Genomic DNA, 18,858 nt, shown 5'->3' with positions numbered 1-18,858 from the left:
GGCAGTATTACCCAGCATGCCTCCTGTTCACAGCACCAGCCCATGACTGAGTGGCTCCTATAGGCAATGCATTACTGTAAGAACCTGGCGTCAAACAAACTCATCCGGCCGCGACGACGTTAGCCCAGTGCTCCCCAACCCCAAACCTGCCCCTCAGTGTGGTATTCTAAGTTCTAGGTCTAAGTTCTAAATTCCAGACACAAGCCCAACTAATCTGGAAGTATAGTAATGATATTAATACCTGGTATTTGTGATAGTAATTCAGCGTTGTATTATTTTGTTTTGTGTTCGTTTCAGATTTTGATTTGTTTGTGATGAGCCATGTTTTGTCTCTCGTTTTGTTTGTTAGTTTGTGTCAGTGTGAGGAGAGGGATGGGAGCCTACAACCTCTCCCTGTGCTGTTGGCGACTTTGGCCCACATTTAATCAACTACAGATATTGAAAGAAACCGCACTACCTGCTGAAGAAAAAGAGCATAGACCAGCCTTCGTTGCGTTTTCTCTGGTGACCAGCCTTTGTTGCATTTTCTCTGGTGACCAGCCTTCGTTGTGTTTTCGCCAGTGACCAGCCTTCGTTGTGTTTTTGACACTGATGTCCAACATAAGCTGTTCACCTGCAAAACCAGCATCAAGTCACATTATGCTGGCTTGAAAAGGGATTTCTTATTCCTATTGGAATCCAGACTGAGTAAGGATATCCAATAATTGGACCTTTCATTCACTCACTCACTCAAAATCTGCATTCAGCACGAATGCCATGGTTAGAAAAATGTATGAATGAGACTACCTAAGCCATCTAAACTGTAACAACCATTTCAGTAACGGGTGCAATAAATCCAAATAACAGATTTGATTAGTTGAGAAAAATATTTAGTATAAGATAGTAGTATACTACTTTGTGTTGTATAAGATAAATGAATTGATTAATTAATCAATCAATGTACATGCAAAAACATAGATATTGAAACAGACAGCAATAGAGTATGTGTCACGTTCGTCTGAATGAATGGACCAAGGCGCAGCGTACTTAGAGTTCCACATGTTTAATAAATATGAAACTCACCAAAAACAATACAGAAGAAAACGAAACGTGACGTTCTGGGCTGCTCACAGGCAGCTACACAAAAACAAGATCCCACAAACAACAGGTGGGAAAAGGCTGCCTAAATATGATCCCCAATCAGAGACAACAATAGACAGCTGCCGCTGATTGGGAACCATACCAGGCCAACAAAGAAATAGAAAACATAGATTGCCCACCCTAGTCACACCCTGACCTAACCAAATAGAGAATTAAAAGGATCTCTAAGGTCAGGGCGTGACAGTATGCTTGTAAATATGATAATGATGGGTGTGGTTCAGACAAATGTAAGGTGTTATTGCTGTAAAAGGACAGTATGCTGCTGAATGTTGTAGACTTGAGACTATACCTCACTTGGGATTTGAACTCACAACCTGTTGGTTGTTAATGACCTGAATGTCCTGCTAACCCCACCAGGTCTGTGGGCATGACAGAGATTGGCCACAGATTAAAGGCAAGAATACATTTCTGCACTTTGCTTAAAGTTTCCAAGAACCAAGTCAATAATTGTCAGATTATCTGACAACACCAATGAAGAAATAGCAGTGCTTGTTGTAAAGTGTGCATAAATACTTTGGGGATTTCCACCAGGAGCATCTTTATTACCAAGAACATATATCCCCACACTCAAAATTAGGGTACAGTTAGAGTACAGTCTTGTTCCCTGGAGTACAAAAAGTTCAAAGGTAGACCTTCAGGTACCTTCAGAGGTACACATAGGAACTCACATGGTATTGGTTGGTTCCTATTAGGGTACATGTATGGATAATCTAGTATAATGGTACATTTTTCTAACCAATATTTTGAATATAAGGTACAATCATCACTTCACTTTGAAATGTAGGTGGGGGAAATGTATATATGTGTTTGTGCCAACCGCCAGTTGAAGTGTTGTACCAGTTTAAGGGGGTGTGATGGGAAACTGAGGCCTTCTGAAGGCTTCAGCGCATTCACCAAATTGTGCCGGAAAATGGTTCATTACTCAGAGCTTCATTATCTGTTCACAATGTACATTATTGACATCTGCTGGTCAGCAATAAATAGCAGCGTGTGATAATCAGATGGAAGTATTTTTTCACTGTTTTCATCAAAACTCCTATAATCAGTTGGAATACCAGGTTTGTATCTTTCATCATGCTTCCCTTTTCTGCCTTCAAGTTGACTATTTTTCATAATCTGAACCGCGGCGAAATCAGTGGGATCTCGCATTTTGCAACACACGGTTTGAAAAAGCATGGAATCAAACGAAGTCTCGGATGTCATTGATGATGTACTACTGATAAAGTGATGCACGCATCGGCACACTGCTTCGAAGTTAGCTGCTTAGCAATTTCAACGCATGCCTCGGAGCTCCGGTATCAACCGTAACATGACTACATTTCACAGGAACTTAATGGAAATGAGTTGCCTTGAAGTTGCTTTGAATTCTGCGTTACCTAATTGGCAACCAGTTGTCAGTAAGTTATTGTAAAAATTCACAGTAACTTAATAGCCAGTAACTGCTAGTAACTCGTAAACTGGTAACTAACTGCCAGTTTCTTACTGGCACCTTAACTGGCAACCTAACTGGTTACAAGATAGCGTATAACGCTCAGCATTCCTGGTGGTGAGCACACTTGGGAACCAGCCTCACCTTGCCTCAACCTCTTGGTTGGTAGCAAACTGACCTTCCTGCTACACCATCAGGTCAGTGAGTGTGACAGAGATCAGCCACAGTAAGTTACTGTGAATTTTACAATAACTGCTTGCAGCAAGCTGACAGTAAGTTAACGGAAATTAAACATGAACTTCCTGATGAAAAACTGCCATTAAGTTACTGGAAAATGCACAGTAACCTCTTAACAGCGCAGCTCTTGATTGTCACAAGCTCTTAAAAAGATGTAGAACTGGGACATGACAAATGAGGCGCTCAACCTTTATCTTCTATGATATCATGGCAGTCCGCAAACAAACGTTTAAGTGCATGCCGTTACCTACTGTGCTGGAATGTACGATCAATCATGATCTTTCCAATTCTGTACTACCATGAAAATAAAAACCAAATAAATCCCTACTAACTTCTACCACACCCTGCCCTTCTCCCAAAACCCCTTCCCAACCTACCCCATTAATCTTTACCTATATCATGCTGAAACACTCCACCCTTTGGATTTTTCAGCATGTCAACAACCACTTCAACAGTAACATCTGTTACCCCCAATATCTATTTTGCCGTCTCCACAATAACCTACATTCCACAACCCGAGTCATATTGATAACCTTACCAATAAAAGCTATGATGTCAACTTTATTCATTATCAAAGTGTCCTTTGACACCACACTTTCATGAGCACAAGATTTCTGAACAGGCCTTGAAACCATGCCAGGACCAGCAGAAACACCACCCCCGACATTAGGTCCACTTAATACATGAGCAGCCATGGAAGCGGCATCATTCCACACTGTAGCTCCACCAATCTGTTTTAGCACCTCTGCATACGATACATCATGACTCATTTTATATTTCTGAGCCTCTCGAGCCGCTCTCTGCACCTGGCATCCACCGAATGCTGCACTATGTTCCCCCACACAATTACAACACTTAACCTTCACATTGCTCCCACATTTACGGTAATCATGTTCCCCTCCACACTTAGCACATATTTTCCTTCCTTTACATTGAACAGCTATCAGTCCCATTCTTTGACTTTTAAAACCCCGCAATGGGGACAGGACAAATTCCACGACATTGAAACTAAGGAATCCTATCTGTACTTACCCAGGCATAACCTTCTCAAACCTCAGCGGCACTGATAGGCTTCACTTCTTTGACCTTCTTTCCTACTGATCAACACTTTGGCCTCAATCACTCTTCCTCCCTTCACATTTTCTTTAATATCATCTATAGACATAGATATTGGGACCCCAGTGATGACTCCCCTCAATCTAGCATAAGCACCAGTGACATGGCTTTTAATCTTCTTCCCATTAAGCTTTTCCATTTTCAGAATCTTCTCTTGCTGAGCCTGGCTACCACACAATATTTACAATCTACAGTTGAAGTCGGAAGTTTACATACGCTTAGGTTGGAGTCATTAAAACTCGTTTTTCAACCACTCCACACATTTCTTGTTAACAAACTATAGTTTTGGCAAGTTGGTTAGGACATCTACTTAGTTCATGACACAAGTAATTTTTCCAACAATTGTTTACAGACAGATTATTTCACTTATAATTCACTGTATACTCTAAATTGACTGTGCCTTTAAACAGCTTGGAAAATTCCACAAAATTATATCATGGCTTTAGAAGCTTCTGATAGGCTAATTGACATAATTTGAGTCAATTGGAGGTGTAGCTGTGGATGTATTTCAAGGCCTGCCTTCAAACTCAGTGCCTCTAGGGAAATCAAAAGAAATCAGCCAAGACCTCAGAAAAAAATTGTAGACCTCCACAAGTCTGGTTCATCCTTGGGAGCAATTTCCAAAGGCATGAAGGTACCACGTTCATCTGTACAAACAATAGTACGCAAATATAAACACCATGGGACCACGCAGCCGTCATACCACTCAGGAAGGAGACGCGTTCTGTCTCCTAGAGATGAACGTACTCTGGTGCGAAAAGTGCAAATCAATCCCAGAACAACAGCAAAGGACCGTGTGAAGATGCTGGAGGAAACAGGTACAAAATATCTATATCCACAGTAAAATTAGTTCTATATCGACATAACCTGAAAGGCCGCTCAGCAAGGAAAAAGCCGCTGCTCCGAAACTACCATATAAAAGCCAAGACTAAGGTTTGCAACTGCACATGGGGACAAAGATCGTACTTTTTGGAGAAATGTCCTCTGGTCTGATGAGACAAATAGAATTCTTTGGCCATAATGACCATCATTATGTTTGGAGGAAAAAGGGGGAGGTGGCAGCATCATGTTGTGGGGGTGTTTTGCTGCAGAAGGGACTGGTGCACTTCACAAAATAGATGGCATCATGAGGTCGGAAAATTATGTGGATATATTGAAGCAACAAGACATCAGTCAGAAAGTTAAAGCTTGGTCACAAATGGGTCTTCCAAATGGACAATGACCCCAAGCATACTTCCAAAGTTGTGGCAAAATGGCTTAAGGACAACAAAGTCAAGGTATTGGAGTGGCCATCACAAAGCCATGACCTCAATCCCATAGAAAACTTGTGGGCAGAACTGAAAAAGCATGTGCGAGCAAGGAGGCCTACAAACCTGACTCAGTTACACCAGCTTTCCCCAGAGGAATGGGCCAAAAGTCACCGAACTTATTGTGGGAAGCTTGTGGAAGGCTACCCGAAATGTTTGACCCAAGTTAAACAATTTAAAGGCAACGCTACCAAATAGTAATTGAGTGTATGTAAACCTCTGACCCACTGGGAATGTGATGAAAGAAATAAAAGCTTAAATAAATCATTCTCTCTACTATTATTCTGATGTTTCACATTCTTAAAATAAAGTGGTGATCCTAACTCACCTAAGACTGGGAATTTTTACTAGGATTAAATGTCAGGAATTGTGAAAAACTGAGTTTAAATGTATTTGGCTAAGGTGTCTGTAAACTTCTGACTTCAACTGTACCATTTCCAATGAACCGAGCTAATTTGACCTACCTCTTTTTCTACGGCATTAGTTAGTCAGGGTGTAAATGAGGCCCTGTGGTCTCATAAAACCCTGTCACCGCTTTCCACTCCAACACATTATTACTTTTGCTTTCTACCTACCTTGGCGCTCTTTATGCTTTCTTAACTAAATGCTCCACTGCTTTCAGTATCATGATCTCTCTTCTTCCTATGTCTTTCCCACTACAGACCATTTCAGTCCTTGACCCTCATCCTACCGCTCCATACCATCAGAACCGACACCCATATTGTTCGCATTCTAGCACAGCTGTTGCTTCACCAACTTTTTCTCCATTTCGTCTGCACTACTCGCCATCTTTTCCAACTTCCAGACACCACACGCTACACCTAGATGATTGCACCGGTTTTCAATGTCTATGGACTGCACTCATTGAGCAGTGATCGCGGCGGCACACTGCACTGTACGATAGTTCTACCTCAACCTTCATCAACATAACGATAAAACACTTAAACTTGGCACAATACTTCCACAAACAATTGGCACAAATACAACATATTTTAGACCATGCCTCCAAATATGCTAATGAGCCTCACCAGCACATTGCCCCCACCTACATTTCAAAGTGCAGTGAAAGTAAGGTAAACAAGTCATTTTACAACAATAGCACCTTAATTCAACCGTAAAAAAGCAAGCGTTTAAAGTTAAATGGGTTCTCATGCACAAAATGCATGTCAGCCAATGGAAAGCGTTGATTTACTTGCGTGTGATCAAACGCTAAATTGTAGCTGGTCCCATCAGATAACATCGTACAAATTAACCCTATGCTAACTTCAACAGGTGGTACTGATTATATCCTGGCACAGGTGCGTCAGCCAATTAAAATCGTCAAAGTAGTTGGATGCGTTCCAACACTTGTTCATGGATGGAAGTGTCCTTAACATAACTAAGTCCAACAGATCTGATCGTCAAAGCAACTATCACGTGTATTTGACTGACTGGTCAAATTGCTCTCTGTGTAAAGTGCCTAGTCCACGTAATTGTCACAGATTGTGGCAACGGTTTGAATCTCACATGAGTTTCCCCCCCTTTTAAAATGTTGATTTACATGTATTGTGTTAGTGTTTAGTGCTTGACTTGGACTAAAATAGGTGCCGGTACTCATTTTGGGTGCCGGTACTGTATATATTTAAGTGCAGGAACTGTACAATACTTTTGAGCTAATATTTGATAAGGGGTGCAGGAACTCAAGCATTACAACATTTGAGGTGCAAGTGCTCAGTTCTGGTGAGCTCCTGCCCAAGTCAAGCACTGCTATTGTGTTGAAAAGGGACGTACAGCCAACAGTTTGAAAATTAAGATTATGAATGAATTTAATAAGGAGCTACCTTCTTCAGCCTGCACACAAACACACTGCTATTGTCTAATTATCATATTGCATAGGCTATATTACATGGACGTGTACACCTAAATGTAGGGCTACAATGTTTAGTAGGCTGTGCATTATTAGAATCATCCACTTCATCACATGCATTTTGAATCGAGCATCAAGGACCGGCAGTGAACAGGTTTTTGTTGTTGTAAGGACCTCATTTATATTGTCCCCATAAAAGCACATGGATGTGTGTGAAACTGGTAAACAAAAACGCCGGGTTTTGTCATACGTGAAAATGGTGTCTTACGTTAGTAGTAGCTAGTAGCCTAATCAAGGATGCATCAGAACAATATTGTCACACAACAATTTGTTACAGTAGTAAATCTGGAATTTGTAGGTTTAAAATATCCCTCTAGTGTCCAGGGTTAAGAAATGACATTGGTTGGTCGATATAAAGTGTAAAATCTTTTATAGGTTGATGAAGAAGTTGTGCCAGGACATAATCAGTACGATTTGTTGAGGTTAGTATAGGGCTAACATGTGCTATGTTATTTTTTTTACATTTTACATTTTTAAGTCATTTAGCAGACGCTCTTATCCAGAGCGACTTACAAATTGGAAAGTTCATACATATTCATCCTTATTTGATGGGACCAGTACAATTTTGCGTCACATGCATGTAAATAAACACTTTTCATTGGCTGATACACATTTTGTGCATGAGAACCCATTTAACATTAAATGCTTGCTTATGTTAACAAATATGGCCCCACTGTATGTTTACTGCAACTCAGTAGCAGGTAACTTATACTTATAGGATACTTCAGGCACATCTGTAGTATCCTATAAGTATAACTGTAGAACCTGTCATCGGTTCTACCGGGAACCAGAGGGTTCTTAATGAGAGGGTTCTAAATGGAAATCGAAAGGTTCCCCTATAGAGACAAATCAAAGGGTTCTACATGGCACCCAACGGTCCTGAACAGTCATTCTGAAAAGTACCTTTTCTCTCATGGCTAACTACCAGGAAGTTTTAAAAGACAGGATGAGGGGGTGGGGAGCTTATATTCATGAGCTCGAACTTGACTGACAGCTCTTTGAAACGCCTATGTCAAGAAGCAACTCGGATGCAATGAGCAGCGTTGCAGTAAAATCACATCGAGCTAATTTAGTGATTCACAAAGCAACTCAAACGTTGAGATTTAAAAAAAAATATATATATATACATCTCCCATTTGGGACGTCTCTTGTGATGCGGTTCACAGCAGCACTGACGGACGTGTTGACTTGACAACTGCGTCACAATTTTGAACAACCCTCATCTTCTAAACCCTGGCAGTCATTCTGAGTGCAGACTGTGGGAATCCACTCTGGTTGGATTCCAATAGGAATTAAACATCACTTTGTAAGCCAGCATAAATGTGACTTGATGCTGGTTTTGCTTCAGCTTATGCTGGTCACCAGCAAAAACACAATGAAGGCTGGTCATCAGCGAAAACAGAACGGAAACACAACAAAGGCTGGTCTGCCAGCATAACCAGCTAGACCATGCTGGTCAGACCAGCTTGACCAGCTAGACCACACTGGTTGGCCAGCAGAACCAGAACATGCTGGTCAGACCAGCTAGACCAGCATCCGACCAGCACTGACCAGTATGGACCAGCATAGACCAGCTTGAAATTTATGCTGGTCTATGCTGTTTATTTCAGCAGGGCTGCAGGTTTCATACAGAATGTTGATGCTGTATTTTAAGGGTAGATGTGGTTTTACGAAATCAAAATATCCAATGACAATGTCTGTGAGACCTTGTATACAGCGTAAACCACGGTGTGGTTTCTCTTTATCCGTGATTGATTGAATTGGATCCCAATTTCATGTTTGATGACATGTGCTGTGGCTGTCTTTCCGCCCTCATTCATTCTCCTGCCCGGGAACACATTCTCTATTATCAGTAACGATGGGGAAAAAGTCATTCACGACAACAAAAACAACACAAAGAAAGGACACCTTAGGAGGAGATATGGCTGCTTTGAGTTTAGAGAACAGAGGATGATCAAACCTATCCTGTTATGCCACCTGACCTGAGGATTCTACTGCTTGGTCATGTGTGGGGAGGTTTATATCCAGATTGCTGCTCTATTGTAACTTCACAACAAACACAGACACACACAAAGTTTCGTCTAAATTGTATCTGGAAAGAGATAGACTCACTCTTAAAGGGGTGGTGTTAGATTTTGGCTTGCTCTTAAAGGGGTGGTGTTAGATATTGGTCATGTTCCCCTGCTCAGATGTTGCTGACAGCACCGTCAATGATGTGGCACGCAACCATTGGTTGATGCATGCAACGTCTGAGCAGGGGAATGTGACCTTTGGCTCACTCTTAAAGGGATGGTGTTAGAATTTGGCTCACTCTTAAAAGGTGGTTGAATTTAGGCTCACCCTTAAAGGGGTGGTGTGAGATTTTAGAAGATGCAACAACAGCTTGAGCTTGTGTCAAGCCTTGATCTATTTTACCCTACCTGATCATTCTCCAGGTTAATGACATCTGTTCTTTAAAAATGTCAAACAGACCAACACAAGTTGTTGGAAATGCTGAGGAAGCAGAGATGTACAGTAGTGACAAAAACTACATTCTGAACTCCAGCCACAATGACTAGTTGGGAGTAATGCAAATTCGAACCCTAATCTAGCATAATAATATGTGCATAGAGGCTATCCACAACATGAAAAGGTGCAAAAACTGTGTTTTATGTTTGCGTTCTACTACATCGCTGGGAAGGAGGAGAAGGAGGAAGGGAAGAAGGCAGGCTTGGACCATGAGAGGAAGTATGGTCCTGCATTCACAAACCGTCTCAGAGTAGGAGTGCTGATCTCTGATCAGGTCACCTCTGGACATTCAAATATTATCTTATTAATTTTATTTGTTTTGATCTAAAGGTCAAACTAATACGAGATCATTACTAATGTGATGGGGGCTCTGAGAGGTAGGTGTAAAGGGTGAATAAGGGAGAGGCAGCCAGGTTCTGTTGGGCCCGGTGAAGCTGTCAGTGTTTTCATACGGTCTTCAGACAGCACACACACACACAGTAAATGTTCTGCTTATGTTTCTGTTCCCAAATCCTGACGACTTCACCAGGTCCAAGTTGGTCACGTTGTTATTCTGGGGAGGTGCTGAATAGAGCTTTGACTGTATGTACTGTTGCCCTGTCTGTCTGTCTGTCCCTCTGTCTGTCGTAAGTCTGTCTGTCTGGAGGTTTAGAATTCAGTGTTGGAGGCTAAAACATCTGGATGCTGAGTCTGCCCTCTCTCTCTCTCCTTTTTCTAAGAGACACATGAGTGTTCTTCCCTCTCTTTGTGTGTGCCAGAGGGAGCTAAAAGTCACTGGAGCTTGACACCAGCTGTTTTATCCATCAGTACTCTCCCCTCTACTATATTCCACTGTACTCTACTGTGTTGTACTTTACTGTGTTGTACTGTGTATGCTGGCACTACTGACAGAGAGCACCATTTTGTATTGATGTGGCAAGATTTTGATGACATATTTTCATAACTCATTTTCCTGTTTTGTCCTGTCTCTCCCGTCTGTCTGTCTCTGTCTGTCTTTCTCTCTGTCCCTTGTCTGTCTGTTTGTTTTCTTTGGCCTTAAAACTTGATTTGAATTTTTGGTTTGACTGTTGATTTGACTTGATTTGGTATGATTTGGGTTTTAATTGTTTTTGTTTTTTGAAACCTTTTTATTCATAACAATTGTTATTCCATGCTATTTCTAACCCATTATATATTTTAACACCACATCTTTGTCATCCAAATTATATCCATGTCCTCCTTAAACATGAACAAATAACATAATAATCATTAAAACATTTAAATTAACCACAAACATTTATGCAATTTTACTTAATATTTATTTTGTACCAAATGTCCTGCATTTAAACTAATTTTAACCCAAATACTACTTTCCCCAAAACACCACTGTTGATAACCTCTGTCACCTCTACGGTAACCCCTTGACCTCTAACCTAATGTAACCCTGTAAACATGACAACCCGGTCACCACAGCGACAGGTTATGAGAAGTCCCACAGCCTCAATAACATTTCGGGCATGTCAGGAGCCCCCATGCGCCTCACCCCCATCACCAACCCTTTCGAGCCCCCGGGAACCAACCTCCGCCGCTGTCACTCCCCCATCCCCTCCATTTTGTAGCGTCATGATGTGGAGAAGCAAGCCAACAAGTCAACTACAGAAGGAGCATCAGGAAAGAGAGACATACCAACACCACTGTAATCCCAGTACTGATATTAGTCCTATAGTGATAATGATAATGAACTGTAGGGGGTGCCATTTAGCCACATGTAATAATGTTCTTTATTGAAAGCCAGGTAGAGGCGGGCATCCAGTGTATAAGGGACTTAGTGGATATTTTTTGCTATTCATTCTAAGACTACATGCACTTTCCCACCACATGCAACGTGCAATATGTTAAGCCGAAGCAAAATGTTAAGAGGTATTCGGTGTTAGTCTCCAGCAATGTTACACCTGATGGAGCAATGAGAACACACACACACGCACACACACTCATCAACGCACACACACACACACGTATACTCTCTCTCTCTTTCTCTCTCTCACAAACACGCACACACATATACTCTCACACACCTGCCTTATTAACAGGGATTGAGTGTAGGTTAGCGATTTAGACTGATAAATAATGTAGTGAGCTACAATATTATACTAAATGTGTGCTGTTCTTGCACTCCATATTACCACTAATCCTAAAGAGCTCCTTAGTCAAATGAGACTTCTTCTAATACTCTACACCTCCACACGTCATCAAGCCTCAACAGCAAACTCATCCACTCACACACACACACACCTCTTGTATTTGGGAGAAGAACACACTTACACTAACTAACACCAACAAAATATCTAATATATACTAAAATGCATGCATTTGTTTTCTGAAGAAAAAATCGAACGAAAAACAGTAGAAATAAAAATCACACAAAGAAATTCTTATATTTAACAGAAAATCTTTGAAAAGAAAAGAGGCAAGCCCAAAATAAGAAAGGTATTTTTTAGTATCACCCATAAAACAAGCCATGTACTGGTTAGTGCTAGATCTCCCAGGGGAGTTGACTCATTGGACCGTTAAATGTGTTTCTGTGTGTTGAAAATAGACCTTATCATACACATACACTTATAGAGACTCACCGACCGATCAAACAGCAATGTATCATTTTAAAAGCTGGGGGGGGGGGGTTGCTAGAGAGTTGTATTATTCTAGCGTTCATTCACTACTATTATTATTATCATTATTGATATTATCAGTGCCATGTAGAGAGCTGGAGAGAACGCGAAGCGTTCTGGGGCTTTTGTGCAATACACAGACTCTGATGAAAGCCTGAACAACAACCATCATTGTTTTAAAGAAGAGGTTCCGAGTAGCATCCTAACCCACAGAGAGGTTGGACATAATAACAAACTATTTTTATAATGGTTGTGAGGATTAGAAGGGATGGAGGGATTCTCTCTTCTTTCTCTAGGAGGCGGGGTTAGGGGTGGTAGAGAAGAAGGGGTGGGGGGTGGAACTCTCATTCCCATTGGTCGGGAGCAGTAAAAGGGGCGGGGCCATCGAAGCAGAGATCAGTATTTCTCATCATTGACCATATACCGGCCCTGCCTGCCCTCTTGTATGCAGATGCGTGAAATTAAATGTAGCTTCTTTCTCTTTTTCTAAATATGGCTCTTCAGAAATCAATCTGTACACTTATCAAACTATACAGTCTGCACATGTCAGTGTCAGGAGGGTTTGGCTATAATCAGAAGTGGCTTCGGGTCACCCGTTAGACGAGAGATCAGTTTCGGTCTTTTTCATCTTCATCAACGATCTCCCTCCACTTCCTCAATCCTTCGTTGTCTTCCTGTATCGAGCATTTCACCACATTGCCACACTCACAATGACTCTTATGATTTGAGTGTAGTGATTTTTTCAGTTTTCTTTTTTCTTTTTCTCTTTTGTCCTTTTTGACTCTCCTCCCACCCCCCACCTCCCGGTCCTGGCTGCTGAACCATCGCACCTCACATAAAAAGAGGGCACCGTGAATGGAGGATGGACTGACAGCGCTTGGTAGAAGAACAGAACGAATCAATGACAAAATGAACAAAAAAGGCAATATACATATATAGAAATATGCAATGTATAGAAATATATTTGTATCTATGTATAGTTAATCCTATGGAGATGTGCTGTATGCTGTATATCTGTGGCACACATGGGAGTTGTGTGGTTTTGTGTGCACAGACATGCATCTACCTCTGGCCCAAGATGCAAGAGTGCCAATTCATCAGAATTACAGATCATTCCTTTCTTTCTCACTGTTTTCTGGGAAAAAAAAGGAAGGCAAATGAAGTGTTGAAGGAGGACAAATGTTTTCCCTCCATACCAGACATTAGAAAAAAAGAGACCAAAACTTCTTAAAATCCTGATTTCTTTTGAAATTGTTTGTTGAAATGTAGAAGATGACGAGGTTATAGTGACAATGTTAAAAACATTCTATCTTGATATACCCAATGTCGACATTTAAATTATTGTCATTCTTATGGATTGTATATTTTCATTTAAGCGGTTGATTTACAGAAATTTTTATTTTTGTATTTTCCGATGTTACCGTCGATTTTATTATTGATATTTATTGGCATCGAATGTTGCAATCTATTAAGGTAATGCTTATGTCTCTAACTGGTTATATCCAGTTCTGTTGCTTGAAACTTGTCAGTTTGATTTTATGTGATTTTTTTGGTTTGACATTCCCATTTCTCCCCCTCCTCATCTCTCACTCTGCCACCTGCTCCTCTCTCACTAAAGACAGAGGGTTGTGTAAGGACTGAAGGTGAAATCTTTTCACATTTCGCAGAAAGGGCATTCTCTATGACCAACATTAGCATTAGCCATATACAGGTGTCGACTGTATACACTCTAGATAGCGTTAAGCTAAAAAGGCTATTAGGGCAACCTCGTTCAGCGAGCGAAGCAAAAAAAAATACAATAAGACAAAACCTTTAGATAATTCAAAGCTCAGGACTCATTAGGTTGAGAACTGTATCCTCTACAGGCTCAAGTGATGCTGTGAGGAGGTTTGACGTTTATTAGATTAGAATATGAACTGTTGTCATGAGTCACATGACATAGCTCCATATCTGCATCTGTACTTATCCAATAGTAGCCTGATTGCCAGTCAGTTCGTGCTCTATAACCAAGTCTTTGTCACTCATTGTCACATTAGCTTGCCAATGACATAGGAGTTGGCTAGACAGCACAAACAGATCTGGGACCATGCTAATCTAATAGTAGTGCGCGAGAATCTGAAAAGCCTTCATCTGTGTAGAGTTTGAGTTTGAGGTGGGAGTGTCAGGGAGGGTGACAGCTTGACCTGTAACTATGGTTGGTGTGGATTCCATTTTGATTGCAGTCAATTCAGGAGATGCATTGAATCTCAATTCATTCATTGAAAATGGCCTGTTATATTAAATGTCGGATTGTTTTCAATTCATGGTTTGCATTTTTATTCACCTCCAGAGTTGATATAATATAAATGGAATTCACCCCAACTTGCACTAGAGTAATATATATGATAATATAGTTATATATGGTAGTATACATAGATATATTCCCTATATATGGTTTTGCTGACACCCAGACACCAGTCTACAAACTACAAAATCAATATTTTCTAATGTTCTCTCTTCATCCCTACATCCCTCCCTTGTCTTCTCCCTTGATCTAGTGCTTTGGGTGTTTGTTCTTTAATTATAGGAATTCTTCTTATACCTGTTATTGGTCCAAATGTTCTGTACAGTTGTAAAGTTTTGAGTTATTTCAATCTGCATGGGGTTTCCATTGCAAGCAATAAGGAATTGATATGTCTATATCCAACATCAAGGAAATATGATTTGAGAAGACATCAGATTTGATCATGAGCTTAATGATTGTGTATATATTTACTGTATATATTAAGTGCATATGAATGTGTATATTTCTATACACAACATATAGACTAACAGCATGCTATTAGGGGGAAAAAGCACTCGCCTCTCACAGTTTTGTCTGAGAAGAGTTGAGCTTATATATGCATGTTAAGATGTTATAGGGTGGAAGAGACCATTGGTACCCTAATGGGGAGGGGGTTTGGGAAAGTTGTATTTTTTAAGGATGGGGAAGGGTAACCAGTGGTCTTGTGTAGCTGCTCTGTTATTTCTTATAGACCTTACTAGACTAACTGGTAATAATATTTACTTTATGATTTCTAATTTTTGTTATCTTTTTACAGAGAACTATTCTGAGAGCCCAGTGCTTATCAGGTATATGCAAAAAGAAGCAGTAACTGTGAATTAATACTAGAGAAAAAAATCATCTACTTCTTCCTTTTTCCACGTTAATCAGAAAACGTCTTCAAAACTCAATTGCCCCTCCGGTGAAACCACATCGGCCAAAGCCCACCCAAACCTGACCGACTTTTCAACACACTTCATCACTTTCTCTCCTCTCTGTTCTCCCTCTCTCTTGTTCCATCAGTCCATCCTCTCCTGGCCCCCTCTTGCTTGAAATATCCTGAGATACAGTACATACCCAACATTTAGGGGTTTAGCGTTTGAAAGTAACCGACGTTACTACTTTTGAGCAGGTCCCAAATTCCCCTAACCTCCCCTATGTGAAGGGAAAGCTCACACAACATCTACATTATTAGTGATCCTTTCTCTTGATAATAAGTAACCACAAGGTGTAGCAAAACGAAGTAACATTTAAATGCACATCATATCCCAGGTTACAGGTTATTAGTTTAGGACACATATTGAGTCAAAGAAGATAGCAAAACGAACCTCAACTGTCACTAACAATCTACAAATAGACTATACTTCCCCCCTGGAGGTAGAATTCACACGTAACCAACCGTAGGCTACAGACAGATACATGACTCAACAAAAATACTTATGCTACATCCTTGTGCATCCTGCACATTTTTTAAACTTAGTTTGCATCTGAAATGGCACCCTAGTCCCTATATAGTGCACTACTTTTGACCAGAGCCCTATTATAGGGGATAGGAATAGTCAATACCCACTGGGCACAACGTGGAATAGATATTGAATTGATTGTCTGTGCCCCGATGGGTGGTGAATTTTCCCCCATTGTCACTGGGACAGGAGGGTGCTGCTCTTTGACAAGCAGTAGGAGGCGAGCATGTGACATTCTAGAATGGATCAGTAGAGGCTGTTGTGATAGGTGGTTATTTTGCTCATTATTGATGGGAAAGTTGATGGTTTAGTTAGTGGTTTCAGTTAGTAGAGTGATGTTCAGGTCTGTGTATCATAGCATGTTCTTGTTCAATCATTGCAGATTAAAAAAAACTGGGAAGAAGTTCTTTAGCCACTTTTTTACCAATCCTAAGAAGGGAGAATTACTTTAAGATGCTAAAATGGAGGATGTTTGTAGTCTAGCCATCAACTGACGTAGAAATTAATTTAATAATATCATCAGTGCAATGTTTTTGACTACACCTCTGTCTTCCCCCTTTTCCACATTTCCCCTTTCCCTCTCTTCGTCAGTCTCCCTCCATTCACAACTCAGGTATATTTCTCTCTATGTTGGTTTAAATCAGTGCTTCCAGACGTAATGTCTATCAGAGCCGAACAGAGAGAAGGTTTGAAATGTTTTGCTTCCTCTCTACTGTATGTATGGACCTGTAAATATTGTATGTCCTGTGTCCTCATCCCAGCTCACCTACAGTATGTACCGTTATGTGATTCTGAGATTGTTTTATCCCTCCACTCTCCTCTCCCTCCGACACACACGTTTCACCCCATCTCGACCTCTCCACCTTCTCCTATTATTTTTTTAATTGGTATTTTGAGATGTGCTATCTCTACTGCTTCCATTACAAAACCCCAAAATGAAACAACAGACTTTGGGGAAAATGAAAAGACCCCCACCATAAACGTTAAAGTTCCATCTTCCCTAAAGGTGGATTACAAACGTCTCCCGAGGATAGGAAATGGACAGAAAGACTGTCAGACATTACGTATGATGTTTTGGGGGGGGGGGGGAGTAGGAACTGTATATTAAAAAAGGATTGTCATCAAAGGAAGAACCATGAAATGGAGGACAGTTTGAGGAAGAAAGAAAAATACTAAATAAGAGGAGGAAGGCAGCTGATCACTTCTCAGTGTAAGAATGTGTTTTGTCTTCTGTGTGCTGTTTCGCTCTGTGTTTTCGCAATGTGTGTGTGTGTGTAACTGTGTTTTGTGTTTGCGTGTGTGTCTTGTGATTCCGTGCTTCGCCCTGTTTCATGTCTCATTTTTTCCTCCATGTTGCCTATCTGTGTGTGTGTGTGTGTGTGTGTGTGTGTGTGTGTGTGTGTGTGTGTGTGTGTGTGTGTGTGTGTGTGTGTGTGTGTGTGTGTGTGTGTGTGTGTGTGTGTGTGTGTGTGTGTGTGTAGGCTGTAGGCTGCCTTCATAAAGTATTCACACCCCTTGATTTATTCCACATTTTGTTGTGTTACAGCCTGAATTCAAAATGCATTAGATATAAAAAAAAATCTCACCCATCTGCACACAATACCCCATAATGACAAAGTGAAAACCTGTTTTTAGATTTTTTTGCAAATTCATTTAAAATAAAATACAGAAATATGTCATTTACATAAGTATTCATACCCCATGAGTCAATACATGTTAGAATCCCTTTTGGCAGCGAACTGTGAGTCTTTCTGGGTAAATCTCTAAGAGCTTTGCACAACTGGATTATACAATATTTGCAGATTATTCTTTTAAAAATCGTTCACCTCTGTCAAGTTGGTTGTTGATCATTGCTAGACAGCCATTTTCCAGATTTTCAACCCATTTTAATCCAAAACTGTAGGCCACTCGGGACCATTGAATGTTGTCTTTGCAAGTAACTCCAGTGTATATTTGGACTTGTGTTTTAGATTATTGTCCTGCTAAAAGGTGAATTTGTCTCCCAGTGTCTGCTTAGCTCCAGTCCATTTATTTTGATCCCCCCAAAAAACTCCCTAGTCCTTGCCGATGACAAGCACACCCATAACCAGATTGCAGCCACCACCATACTTGAAAATATGAAGAGTGGTACTCAGTGATGTGTGTGTTGGATTTGCCCACAACATAGCGCGTTGCATTAAGGACACAAAGTACATTTCTTTGCTAAATTTTGTGCAGTTTTACTTTAGTGCCTTATTGCAAACAGGATGCATGTTTTGGAATATGTTTATTCTGTACAGGCTTCCTTCTTTTCACTTTGTCATTTAGGTTAGTGTTGTGGAGTAACTACAATTTTGTTGATCCATCCTCACTTTTCTCCTATCATATCCATTAAACTCTGTAACTGCCATCATTGGCCCCGTGGTGAAATCCCTGAGCTGTTTCCTTCCTCTCCGGCAATTGAGTTAGGAAGGATCCCTGTGTCTTTGTACTGACTGGGTCTATTGACACACCATCCAATGTGTAGTCAATAACTTCACCACGCTCAAAGGGAAATTCAATGTCTTTTTTTTTACCATCTACCCATTTGGAAAACCTCCCTGGTCTTTGTGGTTGAATCTGTTTGAAATGTACTACTCGAACTGTGGGACCTTACAGATAATTAAACCCTATTATTGCACACAGTGAGCCCATGCAACTTATTATATGACTTGTTAAGCAAATGTTTACTCCTGAACTTATTTAGGCTTGACATAACAAAGGGGTTGAATACTTATTGACTCAAGGCATTTCAGCATTTCATTTTTATTAATTTGTAAAATGTTC

At 40.6% G+C, this 18,858-nt stretch overlaps 1 protein-coding gene across 4 annotated transcripts in view; it reads left to right on the top strand.

Moving 5' to 3' along the window:
• The window catches only part of LOC139577586 (voltage-gated potassium channel KCNC1-like), a 123,955-nt gene that overhangs the window by 97,998 nt on the left and 7,099 nt on the right, over positions 1-18,858 (top strand). Inside the window, exon 4 of one of the 4 annotated variants that reach the window (XR_011675339.1) lies at positions 13,132-15,399. The exons of 2 other annotated variants lie outside the window; for them this stretch is intronic. Coding sequence is in view for 1 of the 2 variants with exons in the window: in XM_071404701.1 (XP_071260802.1) it covers positions 11,096-11,241 (146 nt within the window). In the remaining variant the exon portion in view is untranslated. Of the gene's footprint in view, positions 1-11,095; positions 12,024-13,131; positions 15,400-18,858 lie in introns of those variants that run through there. One more of the 4 variants, XM_071404701.1, reaches the window with a different exon arrangement.

The sequence above is a fragment of the Salvelinus alpinus genome, chromosome 6 (assembly GCF_045679555.1).
Source record: "Salvelinus alpinus chromosome 6, SLU_Salpinus.1, whole genome shotgun sequence".
Taxonomy (NCBI): Eukaryota; Metazoa; Chordata; class Actinopteri; order Salmoniformes; family Salmonidae; genus Salvelinus; species Salvelinus alpinus.
This window is presented reverse-complemented; position numbering and strand designations above follow the sequence as displayed.